General features: G+C 51.0%; 1 protein-coding gene across 5 annotated transcripts; it reads left to right on the top strand.

Annotated features, from left to right (window-relative positions):
- The first annotated feature begins 15 nt into the window (after positions 1-15).
- Positions 16-23,220, top strand: TRIM29 (tripartite motif containing 29). Of its 5 annotated transcripts, none has more exons than XM_042034167.1 (9): positions 16-1,188; positions 8,158-8,253; positions 9,408-9,641; positions 9,968-10,166; positions 13,206-13,289; positions 16,516-16,575; positions 17,587-17,685; positions 18,655-18,734; positions 21,174-23,220. In XM_042034167.1, exons 1-9 carry the CDS (start codon positions 334-336, stop codon positions 21,234-21,236), a joined length of 1,770 nt encoding a protein of 589 aa, XP_041890101.1. In that variant the 5' UTR covers positions 16-333; the 3' UTR covers positions 21,237-23,220. The 5 variants fall into 5 exon arrangements, with proteins under 5 accessions (XP_041890101.1, XP_041890103.1, XP_041890102.1 ...); XM_042034166.1 differs by having other exon boundaries at positions 17-1,188; positions 17,584-17,685; XM_042034169.1 differs by lacking the exon at positions 16,516-16,575.

Below are 23,220 nucleotides of genomic sequence, written 5' to 3'. Positions count from 1 at the left end.
GGTTAGACAAGAATGTTCCTGGGTGTGGACTGCCTTGTATAATTAACTGCACAGCTGGAGCTTCTGATCCCTCCACGTCTGCTCCTTCCTTTCCTCCTTTCTTCCCCCCTGCATCCACCTCGGCGCGGTCTGGGTGCGCTGCTCCTCCTCGCAGGAGCTGCGGGTGCGTCACTCGGGCAGAAGGTTTCCTGCATTCCAGAGCCATTCCAGAGCCATTCCAGAGCCATTCCTTGCTGAGACAACGACCAGGTAGAGCCTGCCTGCCTTGGAGGGGGCTGAGAGACGGGAGCTGGAGCAGAGAGCGAGCAGAGAAGCCATTGACCCTGTTGAGACATGGAAACGGGGAGCGCAGCCAGGACAAATGGCACCACCAGCAAGCCCGAGGACGTGAAGAGCCCAACTGCCCCCAAAAAAGAAGAGGAAGCCAAGAAGGCCACGAGCCCTGGCGGAGGTGAGAAAGAAGCTATAAAAGGCACGGGCGGTGCTGCATTGGAGACGGGGCAAATCAAGAGCTCCCTCTTCTCTGGGAGTGACTGGAAGAGGCCCATCATTCAGTTTGTGGAGTCATCCGACGAGAAGAGGTCAACCTACTTCAGCATGGACTCAGCAGACTCCAAGAAGATGCAGTTCGCCAGCGGCCAGATCGGAGACATGAGGAGACCGGCCCTGTCCTTCCCGGAGAAGGGCGACCTCAGGAAGTCCCTCTTCTCCTTGGATTCCAAAAAGAGCTTCCTGCCCGCTGACGGGGAAGGGAGGAAATCCTTGTTCTCTGCAGGGCAGATGGGGGACCTGAAGAAATCTTCCCTGCCTCTGGTGGAGACGGGCGACCTGAGAAGACCCTTCAACAAGGCCGACAGAGCCGCCGGCTCCCGGCCCCGCGTGAAGCTCGAGGATGTTCTCTGCGACTCCTGCATTGACAACAAGCAGAAGGCTGTGAAGTCCTGCCTGGTGTGCCAGGCTTCCTTCTGCGAGCTGCACCTCAAGCCCCACCTGGAGGGAGCGGCTTTCCGGGACCACCAGCTCCTGGACCCCATCAAGGACTTCGAAGCCAGAAAATGCCCTGTGCACGGGAAGACCATGGAGCTGTTCTGCCAGACAGACCAGATGTGCATCTGCTACCTCTGCATGTTCCAGGAGCACAAGAACCACAGCACGGTGACAGTGGAGATCGAGAAGGCAGGGAAAGAGGTAATTTGATTCTCCTTTTCTTCCTTCTGTTCCCAGCAGTCTGCAGATCCCAGTGTCACACCGCAGCCTTTGCTCCCCAGCCTGCAATCTCCCCTCAGATCATGGCTGGGATGGAATCCCGGGATGCAGTGGTGGTGGATGGGAAGTGTTTAGTGGAGAACTGATATTGCCTGCGTGCTGTTGCCATGGGATTGTCGTTCTCCCAATCCTGGCTGGAGCAGCACAGCGCTGGATTTAGGGATGGACAACCTGGTTTCCAGCGCACCTGACTCTCAGCAGAAGCTGAATCAAAGCCAGAAATGCTGAGATTTTAAAAACTATTCTTGAGTTTTGATGGTGTTTGTGGGCTGTTACCCACAGAAAGGTGGGCATTGTTCAGGGGCAGGACCTCCACAACACAAGCTGTCAAACCAGTGGCTGCTAAAGTTCCTCATGGGCACTAATAACGATTGAAAATTGCTATCTCAGCTCCTTAGAGTGAGATGAGGTTTTGGATTTTTTTTTTTCCTTTTCTGTTGAGCCACACCTACGGAAAGAGTCTTTTGAAGCTCAGATAGGAAAAAAAAAACAACAAACCCTGGTGGCAAGCACAAAACCTGATCATTTCCCCTGAAGTGTTACTGCAACAGGTTTAGAGGATGGACATCCAGGGAGATTCCACTAATGAAATGTCTTTCAGCTTTGTTTGCCTAAAGCCTCCTGTTGTTTGCTTTCTGGGTGGATGAGGAGATTTCACTTGTTCTAGCAAAAATCAGGGGCTCACCACGTTTGTTGCTGCACATCCCCTGTGGTAAAAGCAGGACCCAGCCTAGAAACAGGACAGGAGAGATGGCAGAAAGGAAACCTGTAAAATAATAATTATATAAAACAATGTGCCTGGAGTCACACAGTCAGAACCTGAAGAGCACTAAGATCTCCTAAACCCCAAACCAGTGCTGTGACGTGGTGACCAGGCAAACACAGGTTCCTGCTGTGAAAAATTCTTGAGTTCCCTTCATGGGAAGAACAATTTTACTCTTTCTAGGGAGCTGGGAAGATTTATCTCATCAGCCTGAAAGAGCATCTTGTGTAGAGCTTATCTCTGTCTTCTCTGGTCTTTCCTTGCCGTGTCATCTCCAGCTTGCAGCCTTGCTGAAACCAGACAAAGCCTCTTCCATGTCTCAGCCAGCCTTTCCCAGCTTCCTGCAGGGCTTGTTTGTTCTGTAATTGCCTGTCCTCGTGGTTTTGATGTCAGCCCTGAACACTGCAGAGCTCTAACATAAAGCTGTGTCTGGTGTCTGCCGGGGTGTCCAGTTCCTGCCCTGCAATGAGGGGAACAGCTGCTTCCTGAGGAAGCAAAGCTGCTCAGATCCTTCCCCCTGTGGCTGGATACACCTCCAGCACCTTGACTGTAAAGAGGCGACCGTGGATGAGCAGAGAACTGTGATTCAAATGGTGTTTGATTCCTCTCTCAGAGTCCTTGAGTCCTTAGGTCCTCCTGCACTGGCTCTGCCGCTGCTCGGCCTCAAGGAGTTAGGATTTATCAACATGAATCATGCACATGTGCAAGTTTCTCCTGACAACGAGTTTGATCTTGTTGTAACTCGAGCGATCATTCACTCAGACAAAACAATTAGCACGAAAGCTGTTGCCTACAAATGTTTGTTCCCAGCCCTGATTTATTCACCAGAGGTGGAGCCTCAGCAAGAACCACAAAGAGCAATGAATATTTCCAAGCCCCTGGTGTGTAACACCTCTCCTTATCAAATCAGCCCAGCTGGAATGTGACCACAAACTGGGAGAGTGGCTGGTGCTGCTGCCCTTTTGGAAGGGATAAGCAACAACCCCACGCCAGGTCACCCCTATCCCTGCCCTGTTTTCCCAGCTTGGCATCCCAGCAGCTCCAGAGTAGCTTTAAAACCTCCAAATTCATTCTGCCACTGGAGTGGTGACCAGAATAAAGCTGTGTCCAGCCAGAGCCGTTCACACAGTGCTGGATGTCCAGGACTTATCTGCGAGGATTTCCTTGTCCCTGGCTGCTGTGTGACTCCAGAACTGGAGAGAGTTCCAGAACTGGAGAGAGTTCCAGAACTGGAGGGGGTTCCAGAACTGGAGAGGGTTCCAGAACCGGTGGTTGTTTCGCTGCACTGCCAGCCTGGGCGCTCAGCAATCTGGTGGCACAAAACTGTCACAGAATAAGCTGGGTTTAGGTCCATCTGCCCTTGAGTTCTGCAGGATTAATGCAGCTTGGAGCCTCTTTCAGGAGCCTGTCTTTGCTGTAGGCCTGTAGGGAAGAGAGGAGCTGTGCTTTGGAGCTGGGAAAGACCCTTCTGTGGAATTAGGAAACCCTGCTTGTCTCATGGAGCAGACAGAGACGGTGCAGCCCAGGAGAAGAGGAATGCAAACAAGCCAGAACAGAGACACCTATAGTTAGGCCTGATATCTCTGTCTCAGACAGAGAACACAGCAGCATCTTCCACTTTTCAGGAGCCTGGGGTGAGAGTCACTCACCCCCTGTTCCTTTTGAGCAGACACAAGTGAAAGGCACAGGGACTCAGACAGAGACATTTGTCCTGACTTCCCACCCTGTGCTATTTGCGTATTTTACCCAGCAAACCTTTAATGCTCTCCCCAGATCCACTTTGCATTCGTTTCCTGCTGCAGATTTAAAGGAAAAGTAACAGTTTGCAGCAGAACCAGTATAAAAAACAGCCGAGGAAAGGGTTGTGAGGCTGGGTAATAACCGCTGACACTTGAAAAGTGAGAATTCTCCACAGCAGCTCCAATAAAACCCTTGATTTATCAGCAGAGCCAGAGCCCCCCTTGGAGCCAGCATCCTTCCTTCTGGAAGGGGATCCTTCATCCCAAACCTGTTTTACAGGCCTGCTCTCCAAAGGAGACAACTTCACCTCTGCCTGCCAGTCCCAGAGCTGTAAACAACCTGGCACTACCTTCCAGCACCAGCCTTGGTGCTCAGCATGTCAGGCCAGCTCTGCTGAAAAACTCTTTGATTTGGGCTTTTTTTCTGTAGTTATTTATCTTTTAAAGCAAAGTTCGCTGTGGGTACAGGGAAGGGCTGTGCAGGAAGGGGAGCCGGTGTTCCTCCTTCCCACAGAGCAGCTTTGAAAAGGGGGGGATTTCACAAAGGCTGAGCCAGGCTTTGAAGAAACAAAGACGGATCCAGAGGGGTTCCCATCTCTGCACCACTTTCACTGAGCAGAGAACAAACAAAATAAAACCCTGGAAGGGCTTTGGGGCCTTTCTCGCTGGCGCAGCGCGGCTGTGAGATTTTATCTACATCAGCTGTGGTTGCTCTGTGGACATAGCTCGGAATAGATGCTCTTTCCCCAGAGTTACCTGCAGGAAGGGCACTCTTCTCCCAGCTGGAAATCTAGGAAGTGACTGTGATTGGAGCAAAATCGCCTGTTTGCCCAAATTCTGCATTAATCCTCTACACTGAGGGCAGAATCCAGGGAAAATCCACTTGTTTGCAAGCAAGGAGTTCCCTCCAAGCTGTGCAGGGAGCCTCAGCTCCTGCAGTGACATTTTTGCAGGGTGCTGGCAGAGTCTCCAGAGGTTTTAGCCCTCTGACACCACAGAAACTGAGATGGGGAAATGTCATCTTAAACCCAGCAGAAATAATGTCTCAAACAACTCCCTGACTTTTCAGCCATGGCACCCACATGGACAACGAGTTGGAACAGCACTTCTCCAGCTCCCTGATTTCCTTGGGATGCTGCTGGCAGGTTAATTAGCAGAGCTCTCTCTCCCAGGCTGGGGACACTGGGGTGTTCCCAGGGCATTAAGGGCATGATGCTGCTTGTGCTGCTGCTGCCTTGCACAAACCACTTGCATCATCGTGCAAGGCTCATCATCTCCCATCTGCAGGTCCTCCACGGCACCAGGGCTGGGCTCAGCTGTGCGTGTTTGGATGGACACTCTGAACTTTCACTGAAGCCTCTGAACTGCCCTAATTAACTGAGGCTTTAATAGGGGATCCAATCTTAGCTTGAAGGTTCTCAGTGCCTGCATTTCTCAACCAGCTGTGCTCAAAAATTGTCTGCATCTGGATTTCCTGGATTTCCTCCCACTGTTCCTGTTATTTCTGCTCTGGAGGGACCCCCACGATGGGGGGTGTTGCTGTTTTATCTCTCATTGGGATTTTCTGAACCCCAGATCTTCCAATGGATTTGTTCTGGGTGGTCCATCAAGGATTTTTGACCCTGAAAAATCGGGGAAATATGAAGGCAGATAGGAGTTTCCTCTTAGGGAATGAAGCTGAGGCACCGCCTGTCCCTAATACCTGTGACCCCCCCCACTGTAAAGGCCTATTTGTGATACACATGGACTGCTAAAGCAACCTTCCAGACAAAAAAAAGGTCTTAAAACCATCAGGAAATCACCTCCTGAACCCCTTGATGTTGTGCTCCACCTCCAGAGCACCCTCCCTGAACCCTGCTGCCCATGCCACCAGTTTCTCCACTATTCCAGAGTCTCCCCACACCTCTCTTTAACATTTTTTTTCTATGTTTAAGGTGGTTTTTTTGTAGTATTTTTAAAATGTTTTGCAGTACCACGCACTCACACCTCCCTTCACCTCCCCTGCCCTGGCTGCAGCCTGTGCTGGTGTTTCCCCTTTGCCAAACCTGGCTGAGTGTGGGATTTGCATCCTGGCTCTTGGGACCATCTCTGTAATTCCCATTTGCAAGTCAGAAATCTCGCTCCAAATTGCTGAGTGGCTCTGCTCTTAAATGCTTGTTACACCCCACACCAGAAGCACCCAAACCACCTTTTGGGGGATGTTTGAACTGCCGAGAGTCAGGATCACTTCTACAAATCATAGTTCCCAAAATTCCTTGGAGACCCATCTTAATTAAAAAGGACTAGAAAAGCATAGTTATCACCCTCTTCCAGCCATCACCTGATTTATTTTTTTTTTCCTGTCATTTTCTCTGCAAATCCCTTGAGTTTGGGAGTGTCTGCATGGCTGTGAAAGTTCCGCTCTTCCCCAAAAATTCCTTCCAGTCTTTCTCTGTAGGATTTCACTCACGTTCCTATAAGGATGTCCTGATTTTTGGGGATGAGGAGGGAAATAATTGCTCTGGAGATGAGTTTTTACTTTGCAAACAAATAATTCCACTTGGATGTAGCTCTGGGGCTCAGGGAAACAACTGGAATTTGGGTGTCATTTCTCACACTGGCTAATGCAGTGCAATGGATAAATGGATCTAAAATATTTTTATCTCATTGCCTTTCCCTGCTGTGCAGAGTCTTGATGCACAGGACATCTCCCACTGCACGTGGGAATGGAAACCAGCAGGAACTCCTCCAAGTCACTGTCTTGAAAATGTGAAAATTACGGGATCAAGCTCCTGTCTTTGTTCTTTTGATCAGTAGCAGAGCAAATTTTCTCATCTGGAATCCAGTGTGGGTTCCCTGGTGAACCTGTGCCACAAAATCCTTTCCTGTGAAATCCTGAACCCCTGGAGAGGGTGAGAATCAGCTCATGGCAGCCTTCAGGCCGCTACTGAGGGTGTGTGGATAATATTTAGATGGCCAATGCTCTCCCAACTCCTAAAAACAATTTGAAGATGCAGCTTTTGTGGCACTGAGACACCTCTGAGCATACTTCCCTTTTTTCTTCCCACTTTCCTTGTGTTTTATAAGGCAACAAAACCACCATCCAATCATTCTCCCTCCATAAATAGGGATTTTCGAAATTGGAGCAGCTGGGGTTGGTGCTCTCGGAGCAGCTGTGCTGGATTCCAGCTCCAAAGGGTGTTCAGACACTTGTCTGGCATCAAGACAAGAGCTCCTGTCTGGGCTGGTTCACAGCTTCTTCCCTGCTCTTCATTTCAAGTGGAGAACTGAAAACTTTTAAATTCCTGAGGGCAGCTCTGATCAATAAACACCCACATTTTCATGTTCCATTACGTTCTTGGACGGACAGCTGGAGTGTGAGAGTGGATTTATCCATCCACGCCTCTAACCGTCCGCCTGAATTTAAGTGGTTTGGGTTAATCCTACAATTTTCCTAAAGATCCCCCGTGAACAGCGGGTTTTGAGCACTCTTCTAACATGACAGAACGCAGGGGATTTCTGCCAGCTCCATAGTTCCTCAACAGCTCTGGGCTGGGTGTCCCACAGCCAGATTGCCTCTGGCCACGGCTGTGACCAACCTGCACACCCGTGAAATGCAGAAATGCACCAACAAAGGCATCTGTGGGGCAGGGATGGTGAATGGGAACGACCTGGAGTTAACGGGGCAAGGCTTTGCCAGCATCCAGGTCCTGGGCCGATCCAGGGAAACAATGATCTGGGGAAACGGTGCATGGCTGCCCAACCTCCATGGCTCCACTGCCACAAATTCCTGCACAAGTCCCTGCTCCAAGCTTCTCTGGGAAGCCACAGCACAACGAAATGCAAATGAATGCCAGCGAAGTTGCTGATCTCAGCCCAGCAGGCTCTGACTACACCTCTTCCCTCCTCCTTTTGTGGCTTTTTTTTTTTTTTTTAAATTTTTTTCCAAGCATTCCCCTGCTCCATCGCTACATGAAAGCTCTCAATTCAGAGCAAATTAATCCACGATCCTGTCTAAACAGAATTCCTGCCGGAGGCATCATCCTCTTGTTGCAACACTCGTCAAACGTCATTCCGTAATTACATGAAAACTGTTATTGCTGCACAGGCACACCCTGGGCTGGGCCCTGCTCTGCACACACAGCTGAATTTTGAAACAGCTCCCTTCCCCTGCAGCTCATGACTCCCATGTGATTAAAAGCAGCACCCTGACAGCCTGGGAGGTGGGTGCTGCTGCTTTGCTGAGGGAGCTGACTGTGCTGGGATGCTGCCCGCTGGCAGTGCCGGCAGCCTGGACCTCCCCGCTGCTGCTGCTGTTGAGCACAGCAGGGCAGGCTCGGGGCTGTTTGAAGTGGGCCACCCTCAGCCCCAGCTCACCAGGCTCCCTCTCTTCTCCTCTCCTCCCCACAGGCCGAGCTGTCGCTGCAGAAGGAGCAGCTGCAGCTGAAGATCATCGAGGTGGAAGATGAGGTGGACAAGTGGCAGAAGGAGAGGGACCGCATCAAGGTGTGTTCGAGATGTTGAATTCACCTCTTCCTCCTGTGATCACCGATTTCTTTTCTCCTTCTCCTCCTTTCCTCAAGACATTCAGCTCTTCCTCACTCCATCCTTCCCTGGCCTCTATCTCATCCCTATCCCAAACTCCAAGCCAAATCTTGGAAACAACAACTCCCACTGAAGGCGTCTTGCGACATTCCCTGCGGGGAGATCAAGCCCTGTTACAAAACCAAGGCACCTCCCTGCTTTGGCTCCTTTTTTAGGTCCTTTATGGCCCTTCCATCACCAGTAGCCAGGCAGATTTAGAAACAAAATCCACAAATAACCTGAAAAAGGGCTCTGGGTTGCCCAAACTGAGATAAGACAGCAGGAGCAGATGAAGTTACCCCAACAAACATCTTATTTATGGTGGAACAGCTTCTTTCCGTGCCGAGAGAGGGCTCCTTTATAATTCTTGCACCGTGGTGAGGGTTGGAATGGAGTCATGGTATTATTTTTTTCATTTATAGCCTAACTGAATAAAGCAGTGAAAGCACAAGTTGGAGACACCCCAGCAAATTTGCATAATATTAATAGGCAAAGGCATTCTTCTCCCTTTTATGTGGTGCAAGCACATTGGCTCACCAGCTCTGCTTTTCATCTGCTTTATTATTACTATTATTATTATTATGATTACTGGAAACCTGACCTAGAAATGTTGACTCTCAATATAGCTACATCCCCAGTCCTCCTGAGGAATGTTTCAGAGGCACCTCGAGGTCAGGCCTGTAAAAAGTGTTTCAGCACCTTTCATCCTTTGAAATGGTGGGAATTTAGTCCTCAAATTGTCCAGGAGCCAGAACCATGATTTAGGAGGCTACAGAGTGTTTTTAAATATCACCTGTGAGTGCATGAATGAAATAAGAGATATGCTCTTACCCCTGGGAAGGCAGTGTCCCCTTTGGATTGCATCCATGTGATCACTGCAGGAACAGGTATTGCTTCTCTTGGCACAGCTTTCCTGCAGCTAAGACTTGCACAGCTGGAGTTTCCATAACCTAAAAGCTGAAACCTTGGATTTATCCCCCTCTGTGTCCCTCTAGTAGCAAAGAACTCTGTGAAATCTTAATATTTTCTTTCTCCTCTTTCCTGCTGCCTCCTTTGTCTGCCCCTTCCCCATCCAGAACTACACCACCAACGAGAAAGCCACGGTGGACCAGCACTTCAAGGAGCTGATCCGTGACCTGGAGAGGCAGAGGGATGAGGTGAAGGCTGCCCTGGACCAGCGAGAGAAGATCGCCTCGGAGAACGTGAAAGAAATCGTGGATGAGCTGGAGGAGAGGGCGAAGCTGCTGCGTGAGGACAAGGAGAACAGGGAGCAGATCCACCAGATCAGCGACTCCGTGCTCTTCCTGCAGGTGACAGAGACCTCATTTTCCTTTCCTTTGTCCCCACGAGGACAGGATTTGTCCCAAAGACAACCCCAAATAAGTGTGAGATGTGTGAACCTTCCCCAGTTCACTGCACATCCGTGTCAGGGGTTCACCTGGACGTTTGGAGCTGTCTGTGCTCTGGTGGGTGAGGAATGAGCTTGGACATGCCATGGCTGCAAACTATGGGCAGAACATTTTCCTGCCCATCTTCACTGCTTTCCTTTGCACCTTTGGAGTCTAACAACAACCAGTTCCCTAGGATCTATCCTCTTATGCTCCTCGTTAACCCGTGATCCCTCTTTTTTTGGCAGGAATTTGGGGCTCTGATGAGGAATTACGTGCCCCCTCCATCCCTCCCAACCTACAGCGTGCTGCTGGAAGGGGAGAGCATGAGCCCATCCATGGGGCTGCTCAGGGATGACCTCCTCAACGTCTGCATGAGGCACGTGGAGAAGATCTGCAAGGCAGACCTGGGCCGCAACTTTATCGAGAGGAACCACATGGAGAACGGTAAAATATCCCAAATATTCCTCTTCCCTCCCTCGCTGCTCCCCTGGAAGGCAGGGTCAGGGGAGATGAGGGTGATGAGGATGATGAGCAATCCTGGTGAAGAAGAAAGTCAGCAAAGACCTGGGGGAAAAGTGAGTAACAACACCTGCAGCTGGAATGAATTCTGGAATATGGGAGTCATTAGAATATGAATTCTGGAATATCAGAGTTATCCTGCCACTCCTGTGTGGGGATGGAATCAGTAGAACTGCCAGGGAATTCAAGTATCTCATGTAGGGGACCAAACTGGCCCCAGTTCACTGGTTCATGTTAGGGTTTCATGTTTAGGATTTAATGGGTTACACCAGCTCCTGTGTGGGCTCAAGAACAGCCTCCCTTCCCTCCTGCCCTGTGCCATTCTGCCTGTGCCAGGCTCCAGCGAGCCCCTGGAAGTTCAGCAGGACATTTTCCACATGGGAAACTCCACAGATCTGCTGAGGCAGCTCAGTGCAGGGAGAAGGCAGTGGCAGAAGGGTGAATGTGGGATGGCGAGTCTGAAATCCTATTTGTACACTCGGTTAGCACATGTGGGGTGCTGGTGTGACATCAGATATTACAACTGCAGGGTTTCAGCCTCTGCTTGCCTGGCTGGAACATGAAATACCCTGCAAGCACCTGTCACTGAAAAGGAAGTATTTGAAAATCTAATTTCCCAACTCAAAAGGGCTCCATTTGGGTGTTAAGCTACAACCTAAACTGGAAAAACTCTCATCATACTCCCTGTTCCACTTGGGAGAGCTTTCCTGCCTGCCCTGATCCAGGATGTCCAAGGCATCCCCACACCTGAGTGATGTTTAAGGAGATCTTTAAGGTGCATGCAGAGGTCACAGCCAACACCACAGCACCAAAATTAATCTTTCAAGTTTATAACCCACTTCCTCCCAATTAGCCATGAATAAAGGCCTTGTCTTGCATCAGGCTCACACCTCAGATTAGGCCAGGGCACCACGATGGGGCTCTGCTGTCTGCACTTCCCAGCTCTCCCACAAGCAGCCTCTGTAACCCTGGGCAGGTTGCTTAATCCCAGGGATGGGAATGAGTGCTTATCTCACCTGGCTGCTGGGAGGATGTAATCTATCAGTCATTGAGGAACCCCAGGAAGCAGGACAGCAGCGGGTGATGCGAGGAGAAATGGCACCCTGCTCTTCCAGGGGGATGTGGGAGCCGGAAAGGTGCAGGAATAACCTCAAGGCCAGTTCAGACAACACAAGCAGCTGAGGAACTGTGCTGCAAATCTGCAAATCGCTGTTAATTCGCTCAAATTCAGTGTTTAGTGGCCATCCCTCCTGTATCTACACCTTCCACTGCCCATTCTCCATCAAACAGGAATCAAATAGACCAGATCCTTCTGGACCAACCTTTCAGGAAGGTCAGGGGTCCCACTCCAAGTGCTCAGGATACTCAGCTAGAGGCAGGTTTTTAAAGCTCTCCTGCCCTTAAAGTAGCACCAGAAATTGAACCTTACTTCTCTTTCAACACTGCAGCATTCCCATTTAAATTCTCAACACTCCACATGCTCCAGATTTACTGACAATAACTTGACATTAATAGGTGTCAAAAAAATTTGACAATAACTTAATATGAATAGATGACAAACAAATCCAAAAATCGCTTTCTGTGCATTTTCCTTCCTTTGTTCACCTGAAGCTGTGCAGAATTTCCATCTGCTGGGATGGGTTTTGCCAGCCCTGAACCGTTTTCCTTGGACATCCTTATAACCCAACAAGGTTCTGCAGCTGCTCAGTCCTGGTAGCTCAGGATAAAGCCTGATTACTTCTTGATTATTTTATTTGGGGTCTCCTCCATGCTGGTGATGCCAGAAGCCCTGATTGTTATTTGAAATCCATGGAATTCAAGTGCCAAAACCATTTTTAACTCCTGCTCTGCAGAAACCTGGGTGCTTCCAGGGGCTTTAGCAAGGACACAGCTTGGAGTGTGCCTAATGAAAAGCTGGGAGCAGGTGGGAAATGTTATTTATGGCGAGTCCCAGGAGCTTCAGAGCTCTCCCTTCTCCAAGCCACGGTGACAGATGAAAGAGGGCAGCACTCTGCATCCACTGGCTGCAAGGGAATTAAATCCATTAAGGAACTGTGGAGTTATTAACTTGGACTCCCCCTGAGTCACTGCAACAAATTCATTTGCAGCTGGCTTGATCTTCTACTGTAAAACACTTCCCAGGAAGAAATCTTCTATTAATGGAATGAAACCTGCCTAATAGCAGACTCCAAAGGGAATCCACGTCCTTTCAGTTGTCATAACAGGTGCCTACGTGGCGAGGAGACAAATAATCAGGGAGCATTCAGGGAGCTTAAATAGCACCGGAATAAATGGGAGAAATAAAAGAAAAGTTTGTTCAGTGACTTGAGAATCAAAGAGTGGAGCTATTTAAACATGAAAACCGAATTTACTTCCTCGCAGAGAACAATAGGTTTACAGAGGCCGTCAAAGAAAGTGTTTTTATGAGCAAGTGTAGTGCTAAAGCCTCATTTCCTGTGAATCAGTGTCAGAAATCCAAACCCAGGCTGTGTAGGAGTAAGTTTGATCCATGAAACCTGAACCAACCACCCTTGTCCAAGAGTTTAGAGCTGCTTGCAACACAGCTTTAGCATCTTCCACTAAAAACTGGAGAAGCCAAGCCATTTAACCCTCCCAGAACTGATTTCTGCAGCTTTAAATAGTGGCGGTTCTCCATCAGTCAGCCCTGTGCTCAGGTTAAACGCACAAAAGGAGCCAAACTCAAACTTCTGAAGGCATTTTCAGCCACACAACAGTATTTTGGTAAGAAAACACCTCAACCCTCAGGGCTCGCTGTGGATTTTAGGAGATCCTGTGTCTGCTGAGAGGTTGAATCCTTCAGCTGGGCTCCGCCTCTGAGGGAACCTTTTATGTTCGACTCTGGGCAGCTCCAGAGCTGCTTTAGCTCCCAGCCAAAGATCCCACAGGGGGTTTAAAGACCACCAAAGTGCCTCCCCCAGCTCACGCCCTGCTCTGCTTCTCCAGGGGACCACCGGTTCATGATGAACAACTACGAGTGGAACCAGCCCGACAACCTGAAGAGATTTTCCATGTTCCTGTCTCCCAAAGGTAGGGCACCCCAGAGGTGGGCAGGCTCCCTTCCAGCTCAGGAAAAGAACTTCACTGATGATGTATCCCAAAATTTCCTCTCCCTCACACTTCCAGATCCAGCCCTCTGCACTTCCTCTCTCCAGCTTACAGAGCTTTGACAAGGTTTTGCCTCAAACAAGGCAGAAAAGGTTCTCAGCTTTATGGGGAAGAGCTGGAGTGACTGAACACGATCCAGGAGTGAATATAGAGGAGTTTTAACAGGGGCTACCAGGATAAAATCAGAGTTTTTCTCCACCCAGAGCTCACCTCTCTGTGCTGTCAAGTGAAAGCTGCACTAAGCATTAAGATTTTACTTTCACCACCAAACATAATTTTCCAGGGAAAGGACGGAAGAAGTGAGGAATGTGTCCTAATAGAAGGCAGGAGTCTGGAGTTCCTCTCTGAGCTCTGACAGCAAGAGCCCTGGTGATTTGTTATGTCCCACGTGTTGCACGGCCACTGCAGGATGAGCTTTTGGAGTGAACCAGTGTTTCCAACACATTCAGCTCTAAAATCCCAGCTGTCATTCCTAAACTGGCATCCAGAGCGAGAAGCTGAGAGCGCTCAAAGCGCAGGCAGGGCGAGGAACAAAAGAGCAGGAAGGGTGGCACGGAACAAGGAACCACATTTCAGCCCTGCCTGGGTTTGCCAGGTGTCTCCAGCTCCCGTTCTGCAGACAGAGGGTGGGCAGGGACGTGCCAGCAGCGAGCAGGGACACTCCCTGCAGGCACATTCCTGCCCTGTGCTGGGGTTTCCTGAGGATAACCCAGACCCCGACACTGAGCCCTTTGTCGGGATTGCCACTGGGCCCTTCTCCCGTGCCCTCAGCCCACACCTGGCAGCCCTGAGGATGTTGTTTGGAGCAGGGCTGACATTCCCATTTCAGTGCCAGCAGGACTTGAGCAGGGCTCTTCCCAACTTCAGGGGCAGAGGGGCATTTTTTTAGAGTTGGGTTTGTTTTGCTGCTCAGCTGCCTCAGGGTTTCCAGGCCCTGTGCTGCCAGGGAAATCCTGCTCAGACCACAGACTCAGCCCTGCACCCAAAACTTTCCAGCCCCAGGGGAAGTTTGAAAATAATTTCTAAAACTGCACAAGCTGAGCCTGTCTCTTCCCAAAATGTGGAGCTTTCAGGTGGAAACGGCCCCAAAGGCATTTAAAGAGTGTGGCAGGGGTGTGGTGGGAGGAACACTGGGCAATGTCATCCCACGTGTGCCTGGGACGGAGATGCTTCCCAGCCTGGCAAAAAGGAAGGGAAAAAAGGAAGGGAAAAGCCATTTTGGCAGTGCCACAGCATGGTCGGTGCTCTCATGAGTGCCTGAACCTCCCTCTGCTGCTCTCTGGAGCTGCTGGCACCTGGGAGAAGAGGCTCCTGCTGGGATCCAGCATCCCAACCTCCTGAAGGTCCAGGAGGGATCTGCAGGCACTGCCAGATCCAGGTAGTGATGAGTGTCCAGAGCAGAGTGAGGGCTGTACAACAATTCCCCTCTTCCTGCAATGCATTTCTGACTGTCCAAACGCTGAGGGATCGTTCATCCCGCCTCCACATCCGCGTTTTCCTGGAAACACAGACAATGCTGCCTTCCAAATTACTCATTCTGTGTTTTCTATCAACAAAGTGACTTTGGCCAAAACAACCGAGCTCATGATCGCACACAGAGCCTGTGCTGAGGAACAGACCTCAGCAGGGTCAGGGCTCAGGGGTGACAGGCAGGATCCAGCTGCTGGAACCACACTGGTGGGGATTTGGGGAGCAGGATGAATCAGTAGGCAAGGCAGGAGATGCGACCATTTAGCTTGCAGGCTGGCTAGCCAAGGATTACCTGGTGAATAATGCAACATCCCCATCATCATTTCACTCTCTGGAGCTCTCTGCACCTTGTCCCCGTGTCAGCGAAGTCCAGCAGTGCAGCTGATTGCATCTTTGCTAAGGAATCCCATAAAACGGGAGGAAAAAGCGAGGACCACCCTTGGCATTGTGTAACAGGCTCGGAATCCTTCAGTATCTCATGGCAGTTTTGCTACACACCCTTTTTCTGGTGAGGCTGGGTCACTGCAGATTCTGCCCCAGGCCACAGTGGAAAGTCTGTTTGCTGGACTGAGGAATGCTCTGTGCTAATTACAGCAGCCCAAACTGAGGAACTGCTTGGATTCCAGCTGAATTTGTAAGGTTTTAAGCCCTGCATAAATTCAAGGAGACTTCCACTGCTCTTCTTGTTAAAGACAGTGTCATAATGAGTGGCTTCACACTGAAAGAGAGGAGGCTTAGATGGGATATTGGGAAGAATTTCTTCCTGTGAGGGTGGTGAGGCCCTGGCCCAGAGCAGCTGTGGCTGCCCCTGGATCCCTGGCAGTGTCCAAGGCCAGGTTGGACGGGGCTTGGAGCAGCCTGGGATAGTGGAAGGTGTCCCTGGCTGTGGCAGGGGGTGGAATTAGATGGTTTTTAAGGTCCCTTCCAACCCAAACCATTCTATGATCCCACATTTGCTTGCAGGGATGACAGGATGGGGCAGAGGGGAGATATAAAACGTTTCAAACGCTGCCTCAAAGACAGAGGAACAATCTGTTCAACTGCTCCACGCTCCTTTCTGTCCTCTCCCACTAAGCTTTCTTCTCCTGATGTGTCAAACAGTCTGGCCAAAGCCAAAGTTGGAAAAATCATCTTGAAAGTCTTTGAATGAAGAGTAGAAGGGACTCGGGCACAAAGAGAGAGAATTGTGTAAACAGAAACGCATCTTAAATAGAGAAGCAGCCCACAGGATGGCAGCAGAGCCGCTCCAAGAATCCATCTTCTTTTTGCTTTCCCAGTGCCTCCCAAAAGGGCTACGGCAGCACCAGTCTGCGTCGTGGTGGCACCCTGGGGCACACGCCTGGCACAGGGCAGAGGGATGTTCCTGTCCTGGTGTCTCTGCAGCTCTGAACCCAAACCTCTGCCTGCAGATCTCTCATGTTGAGTAGCCAAACCTGAGCTGGCAAATTGCTGCAGCTCTGTGGCACTGAGAGCTCTGCTCACTGCAGGAGAAGCCTATTCCCCATTCCCTAACACCCAGGGATAAACCCCAGGTTCTCCTCTGCTCCCTGGGCCCAGATTTCTGCTTTGGGGCTGCTCCCAACTCGGTGGGGACCTTTTCCTAGAGCAATGCCAGGTACAGGCCTCTGGGCCAGCTCATCAGGAGCCAACTGCTGAACTGGATGCTCTTGTTTTACAGCCAATTTCAACCCACGGTCATGGGAATTTTCCTCCTTCCAAGCGACTGAGGAAACACTTGGTACGGGTAATTCCGCCTTCAGTTTGAGAGGATCTAACGCCCCGTGCCACAGCTTTCTGCCTGACTAACCCACCTTTCCTGCTGCTCTCTCAGCTGCCCTGGCACCTGCCAGTCCCAGAGCCAGCTCCTGGCTGGGCTATCAGCCCTGTGTGCACCCACCCGAGCCCAGGCTCTCCGTGCTGTGCTCACAGGAGGGAAAGGCATCCCTGCTTCCCGTTGCTCGCACAGAGAAAGGAGGTGGAAAACACAGGAGCCAGTTTGCAAAGATCCCCAGATCCTGAACCATCATTCAGAACACTCTGGAGGTTGTGGCAGAACCAGGAGGAGACTCCAAATACTCTCAGAAGCATAAGGTGCTTCTCTCCATCACACCTTTTACCAATAAGTTCTCAAAGACACAGCCTGGCCCGTGTTCATGCCTTTTCTTCCCAGATCCCCATCTTCCTTTCCCTATATTTTCCTCCTTTGCCTCGTTCCTGCAAGGTCCAGCCTTTCCCTTCACGCTGGCAGCAGCCACGGCCACCCTGCCTGGGGGAGCTCTGGTGACTCAGGGCCACACCTCGGCCCTCCCTGCTTTCCATGCCACAGGCAGGGCTGTGTCCCTCTCATCTCTCAGATTCCTTCTGGCAGCCAGGGCCTGACCCCGAGGAGGCCAGGAGGGGAAGCGTTGCTTTAATGTCAGTGGGGTTTGAATGAAGCCTCCACTGCCAGGAGGCAAGGGCAGCGCTGGAGTCGTCCCTGCTGCCTCTGGAGGTGCAGGAGCTGCTGCTCCGCGGCCACACCTGCACTTGGGGCTCTCAGGAGAAAGGCTCTTCCCTGCCTGGAACACTGGGATCGCTCCCACCCACTCACAGCTGCCTGCTCCCATCTGCCTTTTCTCCCTGAGAGAAAAGGGACAGGGCTGTCCCTGCCCACGCCCCCCGAGCCAGGTGAAGGCAGCGCCACAGGTGTGTTTGGAAATGCCCCCCTGCAGCCCCCTGGAATAACACAACCTCTTCTATCTTCCAGTAGGCAATGGCACTAAGCTGCCTTTTCAGTTCTCCTCGGTGGGACAGAATCCGCCCGGTGACTTCAGCAAACAGTCTGATGGGAGCCTCTTCACTAAGACCGGTACTAGGAACTGAGTATTCCCCTTCCTCCTGCCCCTTCTGAGGTGACAAGCCCCCTAATCCTGCTCTGGCTTCCCAGAGCATTCCCACACCTTGGCCTGACTGCCAATCTCCCAGGCACCTGCACACGAGCGACTCTGCTGAGCCAGGGTGACAAGGAGTGTTAAAAACTATTACAAAGTTTTGTTTAGTGAGCAGGTGAAGTGATTTTAAATTTTGTTTGGATTGGGATAAATTTTAGATGATTTTCGAGGAAGGCACCATGGCCATTCGCCCCTCTAGCTTTGTCACTGAAAAACAACACAAACAGCACAACCTTTAAAAAAAAATATTCAGGAGCTGCCTGTCCTCCTTCACCTGAACCAAACCCCCCATTCACCATCTCATCGTCCTCTCGTCACTACCCACGGGTCCAAGGGCGCCAGAGGTGGAATCCAAGAGCACCAGAACCTGCTCAGAGTCAGGTCTGATTAACTGGAGATGGTGGGGCAGGGCCATGGTGCGATGCCCTGACTGACACTGGCTGTGACACAGCAGGGCTGCTGGCACCCGTGGGGCAGAGCAGAGCCGGGCGGCTGGAAGGGCTTAGGGCTTATCAAGCTGCCAGAGGAGCTGCAGAACCCCAGGCTCAGCTCTTTGCACTAATTAAACAGCCTGTGGTGCTCTCTGCAAGAGTCACAATGCTGACTTTGGGACTCGGCCTGAATTTAATTGGTCTGATTGCATTCCACCTCTGTGCATTCCTCAGACGTTTTAATTAGCCAGCCCTTCTTTCCTGCCTTTTCCTGCCTGGTTGGATGGTGGAAGAGGCACCGTCTGATGGCTGTCGGCTGCATTTCCATGTTGAGCAATGCAATACTAATGAGGTGGCACTTCCAGTCCTGCTGCTGGTCCTGGCGCTGGCCAGGGGACACGGGGGTGGTGGTGGCAGGGGCTGCTCTGTAACTGGCTGTGTTTTGTGTCGTCACAGCCTACCCCTCCATAGTGAGGCACCAGTCTGCAAAGGTGACGCCACAGACGTGGAAATCCTCCTCGAAGCAGTCTGTATTGGTAAGAAAAAGCTCTGTGGGGGGAGAGATTCAGCCTGTTCCAGGGAGGCTTCAGATGCAGGGATGGGTCCTTTGGAGGTGGGGAAATAAAGGCTTCAACCCTATTCAGGATGCAGATTAAGCCCCCAGCTTCCACAGCTCTGGGGTGTGGGAATAATCAGTGCTGCAGAATTGATGTTTGGAGAAGGTTTTGGTCTAAAATGTGATGCAGAAGATAGGAACTGTGCAAATCCTGTAAAATGATACTGAGAGGACTTTTCCTGCCTGCAGGTGTGCTCTCAACACCCACTCTGTGTCACTCTGTGACATCCAGAATGTGTAAATGACACCAAAGACAACCACATAAAAGCGCCTTGCTGGTCATGCCCTGCAGTGGGCAAATGCAGGATCAAAGATGAGGGGTCCGGCTGTGATCAGAAATCATCACAGCATCTCCGAGCCACTCGTTTTACACTGATCGCTGTCAGAGGCCCAGGCCAGGGATGTTTTAGGGCTTGTAGTCTCAAATACACAACCAGGGAATGCATTGCCTCAGGAGCACCAAGTTAATCTGGTTTTATTCACACCGCACTGCGTTAAGGCCTTGCATGATCTGAATTAAGATTGTCGAGCTTTTGCCCGCACAGATGAAATCTTCCATATGTTTTTTTAAATTTCTGATTGCACATTTGTGGGAGATTATTTACTGTTCCATGGAAATGAGACCTGCAAGGAGCAGAGGGTCAGGAATTGAGAGCATTCCCACACTGAGGGAAACACACAGCAGGTAGAAAGTGGCTGCAGCTGGATCTGCTCCGTTTTCCAGGCTCCCCAGGAGGTGAATCCTGTGGAAGGGATGTTCCTTGGCAGATTCTTTCAGGAAATCCAGCCTCGAGCCTTTGAAGGTGCTGCAGCAAAGCAGCAAAATTCTTCCATCCCTTCTGCCTTGGGTTTGACCCTCTAAAACATCATCACCCACATCCACTGTGTGTTCCCAGTGATTTTTCCTTAATCCCCACAGAGAAAATCTGGGTAACTGCTCCCACCATTGCCTCCCTGTCTCCCTTCCCCTGCCATGCACACATCTGTAATGACCATTTTCTTTTTATAGCCAATATTCACCACACAGCCCTGAACCCAACAACTGAGCTGATAAATATGAGCATTTAAAAGCACCAAAATAGAAATACACACTCCAGGCTGCAGGATCTCTGTAGGAGCTTTTATGGTCTATTGGGCCAATAATCTGGCTTTTAAAATAGCCTTAAATGTGTATTTAAGTAATATACCTTCTAAAAGGTCTGTAAATACAAATTTTCACAAAGGATTGTGCTGTTTAAGGAGGAAGGTCTTTTTCATGTCCAGGGAGCTCTTTCAAATGAAGCCCCCCCTCTTTCATATCTTAATTATGTTGGAAATTAAAGCCATAAAATGAAAAGAATCTCGACAAAAGGGAACGTGGAGCAGGAGGTGTTGAGCGCTGAGCAGGGAGATGGGCTGGGTTTGCTCTGCCCGTGCTTCCTGCTGTTCCTAATATTAAATAGGGCTGCACTAAACGGGGCCAGAACATTCCTGTGGGCCCTCTCCCACCTTCTGCACCTGAGAACAAACCCAGCACACACTGGACATTAAAAACCCCCTCTTTTCCTGATTTCCATGGTCACTCCTTCAGTGGTAGGAGGATATTCCCACCCAGGCTGCAGCCAGTGATCCCAGCAAAGAAATTGGCTGCTGTTTTTGCACCACGAGGCTGCACAACACAACCTTGCCACATGTTGCTCCTTGAAATGGGGCAGATCAGAGTGAAATTCCAGGGGCAGGTCCTGATGGGATGAGGTTCACTCAGGGACCGCAGCAAACGGAGCTAGAGAGGCAGAAAATGCCAATTCCTGTTGGTTCTGCCCCACCTCTCCATTTATATTTCTGTTTACACAAACATTGGGTGCTGCAGCGCACGGAGGCACCAACCAACGCTGCCCCACTGTGTGGGAATTGCCACACACAAGAGTTTGGGGTTTGCCCGCCAGAGAGCACAAATAAACCCCACACAACTTGCATAACTGTGCGTGGCTCCCAGTGTGACAGCTCCCCTGAGCTGTCAGGTTAGTGAGCAATTAAAACACACTGACAGAGGCATAAAAATAAAGGTGACATTCCCCTTCTCCCTAAAAAAGCCCTCTCATCAAGCCGTGAGTCACAGTCTGAGGTTTTACATGAGGCATCGTTTGGCTCGGCAGCAGGGGCCATGCAAAGCACGTGTGTAAATCAAAAAAAGCCCAAAGTTGCTTGCATTTGATGGCTCCAGCACCTCCAGGAGGGGAAGGAGGCAGCGCTGCTGTCCAGGAGGAGAAGCTGGAGATGCTGGGGCAGGAATTTGTAAGATATGGATGGATGGGTGAGGTGTAGGAGGTCAGGAAGAGGAGGGGGGCTCCAACTGACGTGCCCCAAATTCTCCTTGCAGTCACATTACCGCCCCTTTTACGTCAACAAAGGCAACGGAGCCACCTCCAACGAGGCGCCCTGAGGATTCCAGGAGAGCTGGCAGCGCTCGGAGTGGAGACTCAGCTGCGGATTTTCATGGATGTACCCGCTACTCTCTTAACCTTACTGCTCTAATCTCTGCCCGGGACAGGGGAGGTGCACGAGGGAATTGCCTTTCCCTGAGGAAACCAGGACTTTTCCCCAAATCACCCGCTCGCCTTGAGAGCTCCGCAGGCCTTAACAGCGTAACCCCGTCCTCTGCTGTCCCCTCCTTGTCCCCTCTCTGTCCCCAGCTGCTCTGCCCCTCCTGGGAATTGTGGATGCTTGGGTGGCACCCCCTGCTAGGCAGCTGTCCCCCTGTCCCCAGAGCTGTTAAATCCTGGTGAAGGCCCCAAGCTGGCCGTTCCCAAAGCTCTTCCCAGCACGGAGAGGTCCCAGGCTTGAGCTCTTCCCATACCTCTCCACCCTGGGGACACCCAGCTCCCGCTGGGATCAGATCCCCTGGTGGCATCAGGCATCCCCAGGGTCCTCCAGCAGCTCAGCTCTGCTCCTCACCTGCCAAAGAGGTCCAGCAGGATCTTCCCAGAGCTGCTGGAGGAGGCCAGGGAGGCTTTCCAGCCCATTAAAGTGCCCCTCCAGCCACCTTTTCAAATTAAAAAATAAAAAGCAAATCCATCCTAGTAACAGAAGATTGATTAGATGCCATAGGTGGTGGGTGCTTTTCTGGTTTGTGGTGGTTTTTCTTAATTCCCCTAAACCCAAATTGATCTGCATTCTGTTGTTCAGCTATTTTATATTTTTTTCCCTGCAGTGGGCAATGAGAATTACTGCCACAGCTTTTTGCTCAGGATCATGTTTTTGTATTTGTCCCCTGGACAGATGAATCACATCCAGGGCTGGATAACCATTCCATGATCTCCCTGAGGTGATTTTCCCTCTCCATGGACAAGCTGAGGGGTTCAGTCCGTGCCGTGTAGGGCAGTCAGGGGGAGAAATGGGATAAAAGCCCGTAAATGGTGAAAACCAAGACCTAACAGCTCCTTTCCATGGTTTGCTCTATTCAGGCAGTTTTGGAATGGCTTTCCCCCCACTTTTTCCTGCTTGCAGCACCTTGCTGAGGGAGATCCCACCTGAAAATTCCTTCCTGGCTCATCCCTTTGCAAAGATACTCACGGCTTTGTAACCCAACACCTCACCCCAAACTCCTGGGCCTGAACGTCTGTTGCTCCAGAGAACTTGAAATGTCACTTTATAATGAGGGTTTTTTTCCCCATAAAGACCAGAGAGGGAAGAGGCTGGCGTGGTAGGGCAGGATGTGACAAAAGGGACGTGCAAAAAGGGATGGAATTGCTGGGAAAAGCACTGAGGGCTCTGAGTATGTGTGTGAAAGGATAAAACCAGCCCCCTCCGGGTCTCACTGTTTGTTTTGCCCCTGAGCAGGTCCAGTAAAACCTTCCACCACCTCCTTCCCATGCTCCAAAATGTGGGCATGACCCTTCCTCCTCCTCCAAAGCTTGGATGTTAAAATCCCCCCGTCCCTCCCTGCCTTGAGGAAGGCTGGGTGGTGCCAGCCGGGACCTGCCTGAGGACACCACTGTCCCCTTCCTCCCGCTGTCCCCTGCCCTCTCCGCACCCCCACAGCCTCTTTGCTCCCCTTCCCCTCCCCAGGGGCCTTCCCAGCCCTTGCACACACGAATTCCCACAAGGAATGGAGCTGCTCCCCATTTGCCTCAGCCCTGGAGGACGCCCGGCCCCCGCTGGTGCCCCCCAGCCCCTTTTCCCCCGGGATGGGGCACATCCCAGCCCTGTGGTACCTCTGCTTCCCGGGGGGGGCTTCCAGCGAGCCTTTGAGGTGTGCAGGAACTGTTTTGATCATGTCTTGGTCAGCAAAGCAAGAGGGGTTCCACCACCACCTCCTCCTCCTCTTCAGGCAGGGCACGGCCGCGCTGGCGATGTAAACGAGGCCCCTCACGTGTGCACCACGCTGCAGAAATAAAGGAGAAAGCTCCATGTCTGACCAAAACCAA

This window comes from Corvus kubaryi, unplaced genomic scaffold (genome assembly GCF_017639235.1).
Source record: "Corvus kubaryi isolate FWS band 111438036 unplaced genomic scaffold, C.kubaryi_AGA036_p1.0 37367, whole genome shotgun sequence".
Lineage (NCBI taxonomy): Eukaryota > Metazoa > Chordata > Aves > Passeriformes > Corvidae > Corvus > Corvus kubaryi.
The sequence above is the reverse complement of the archived record's forward strand: the minus strand, read 5'-3'. Positions and strand labels throughout refer to the sequence as shown.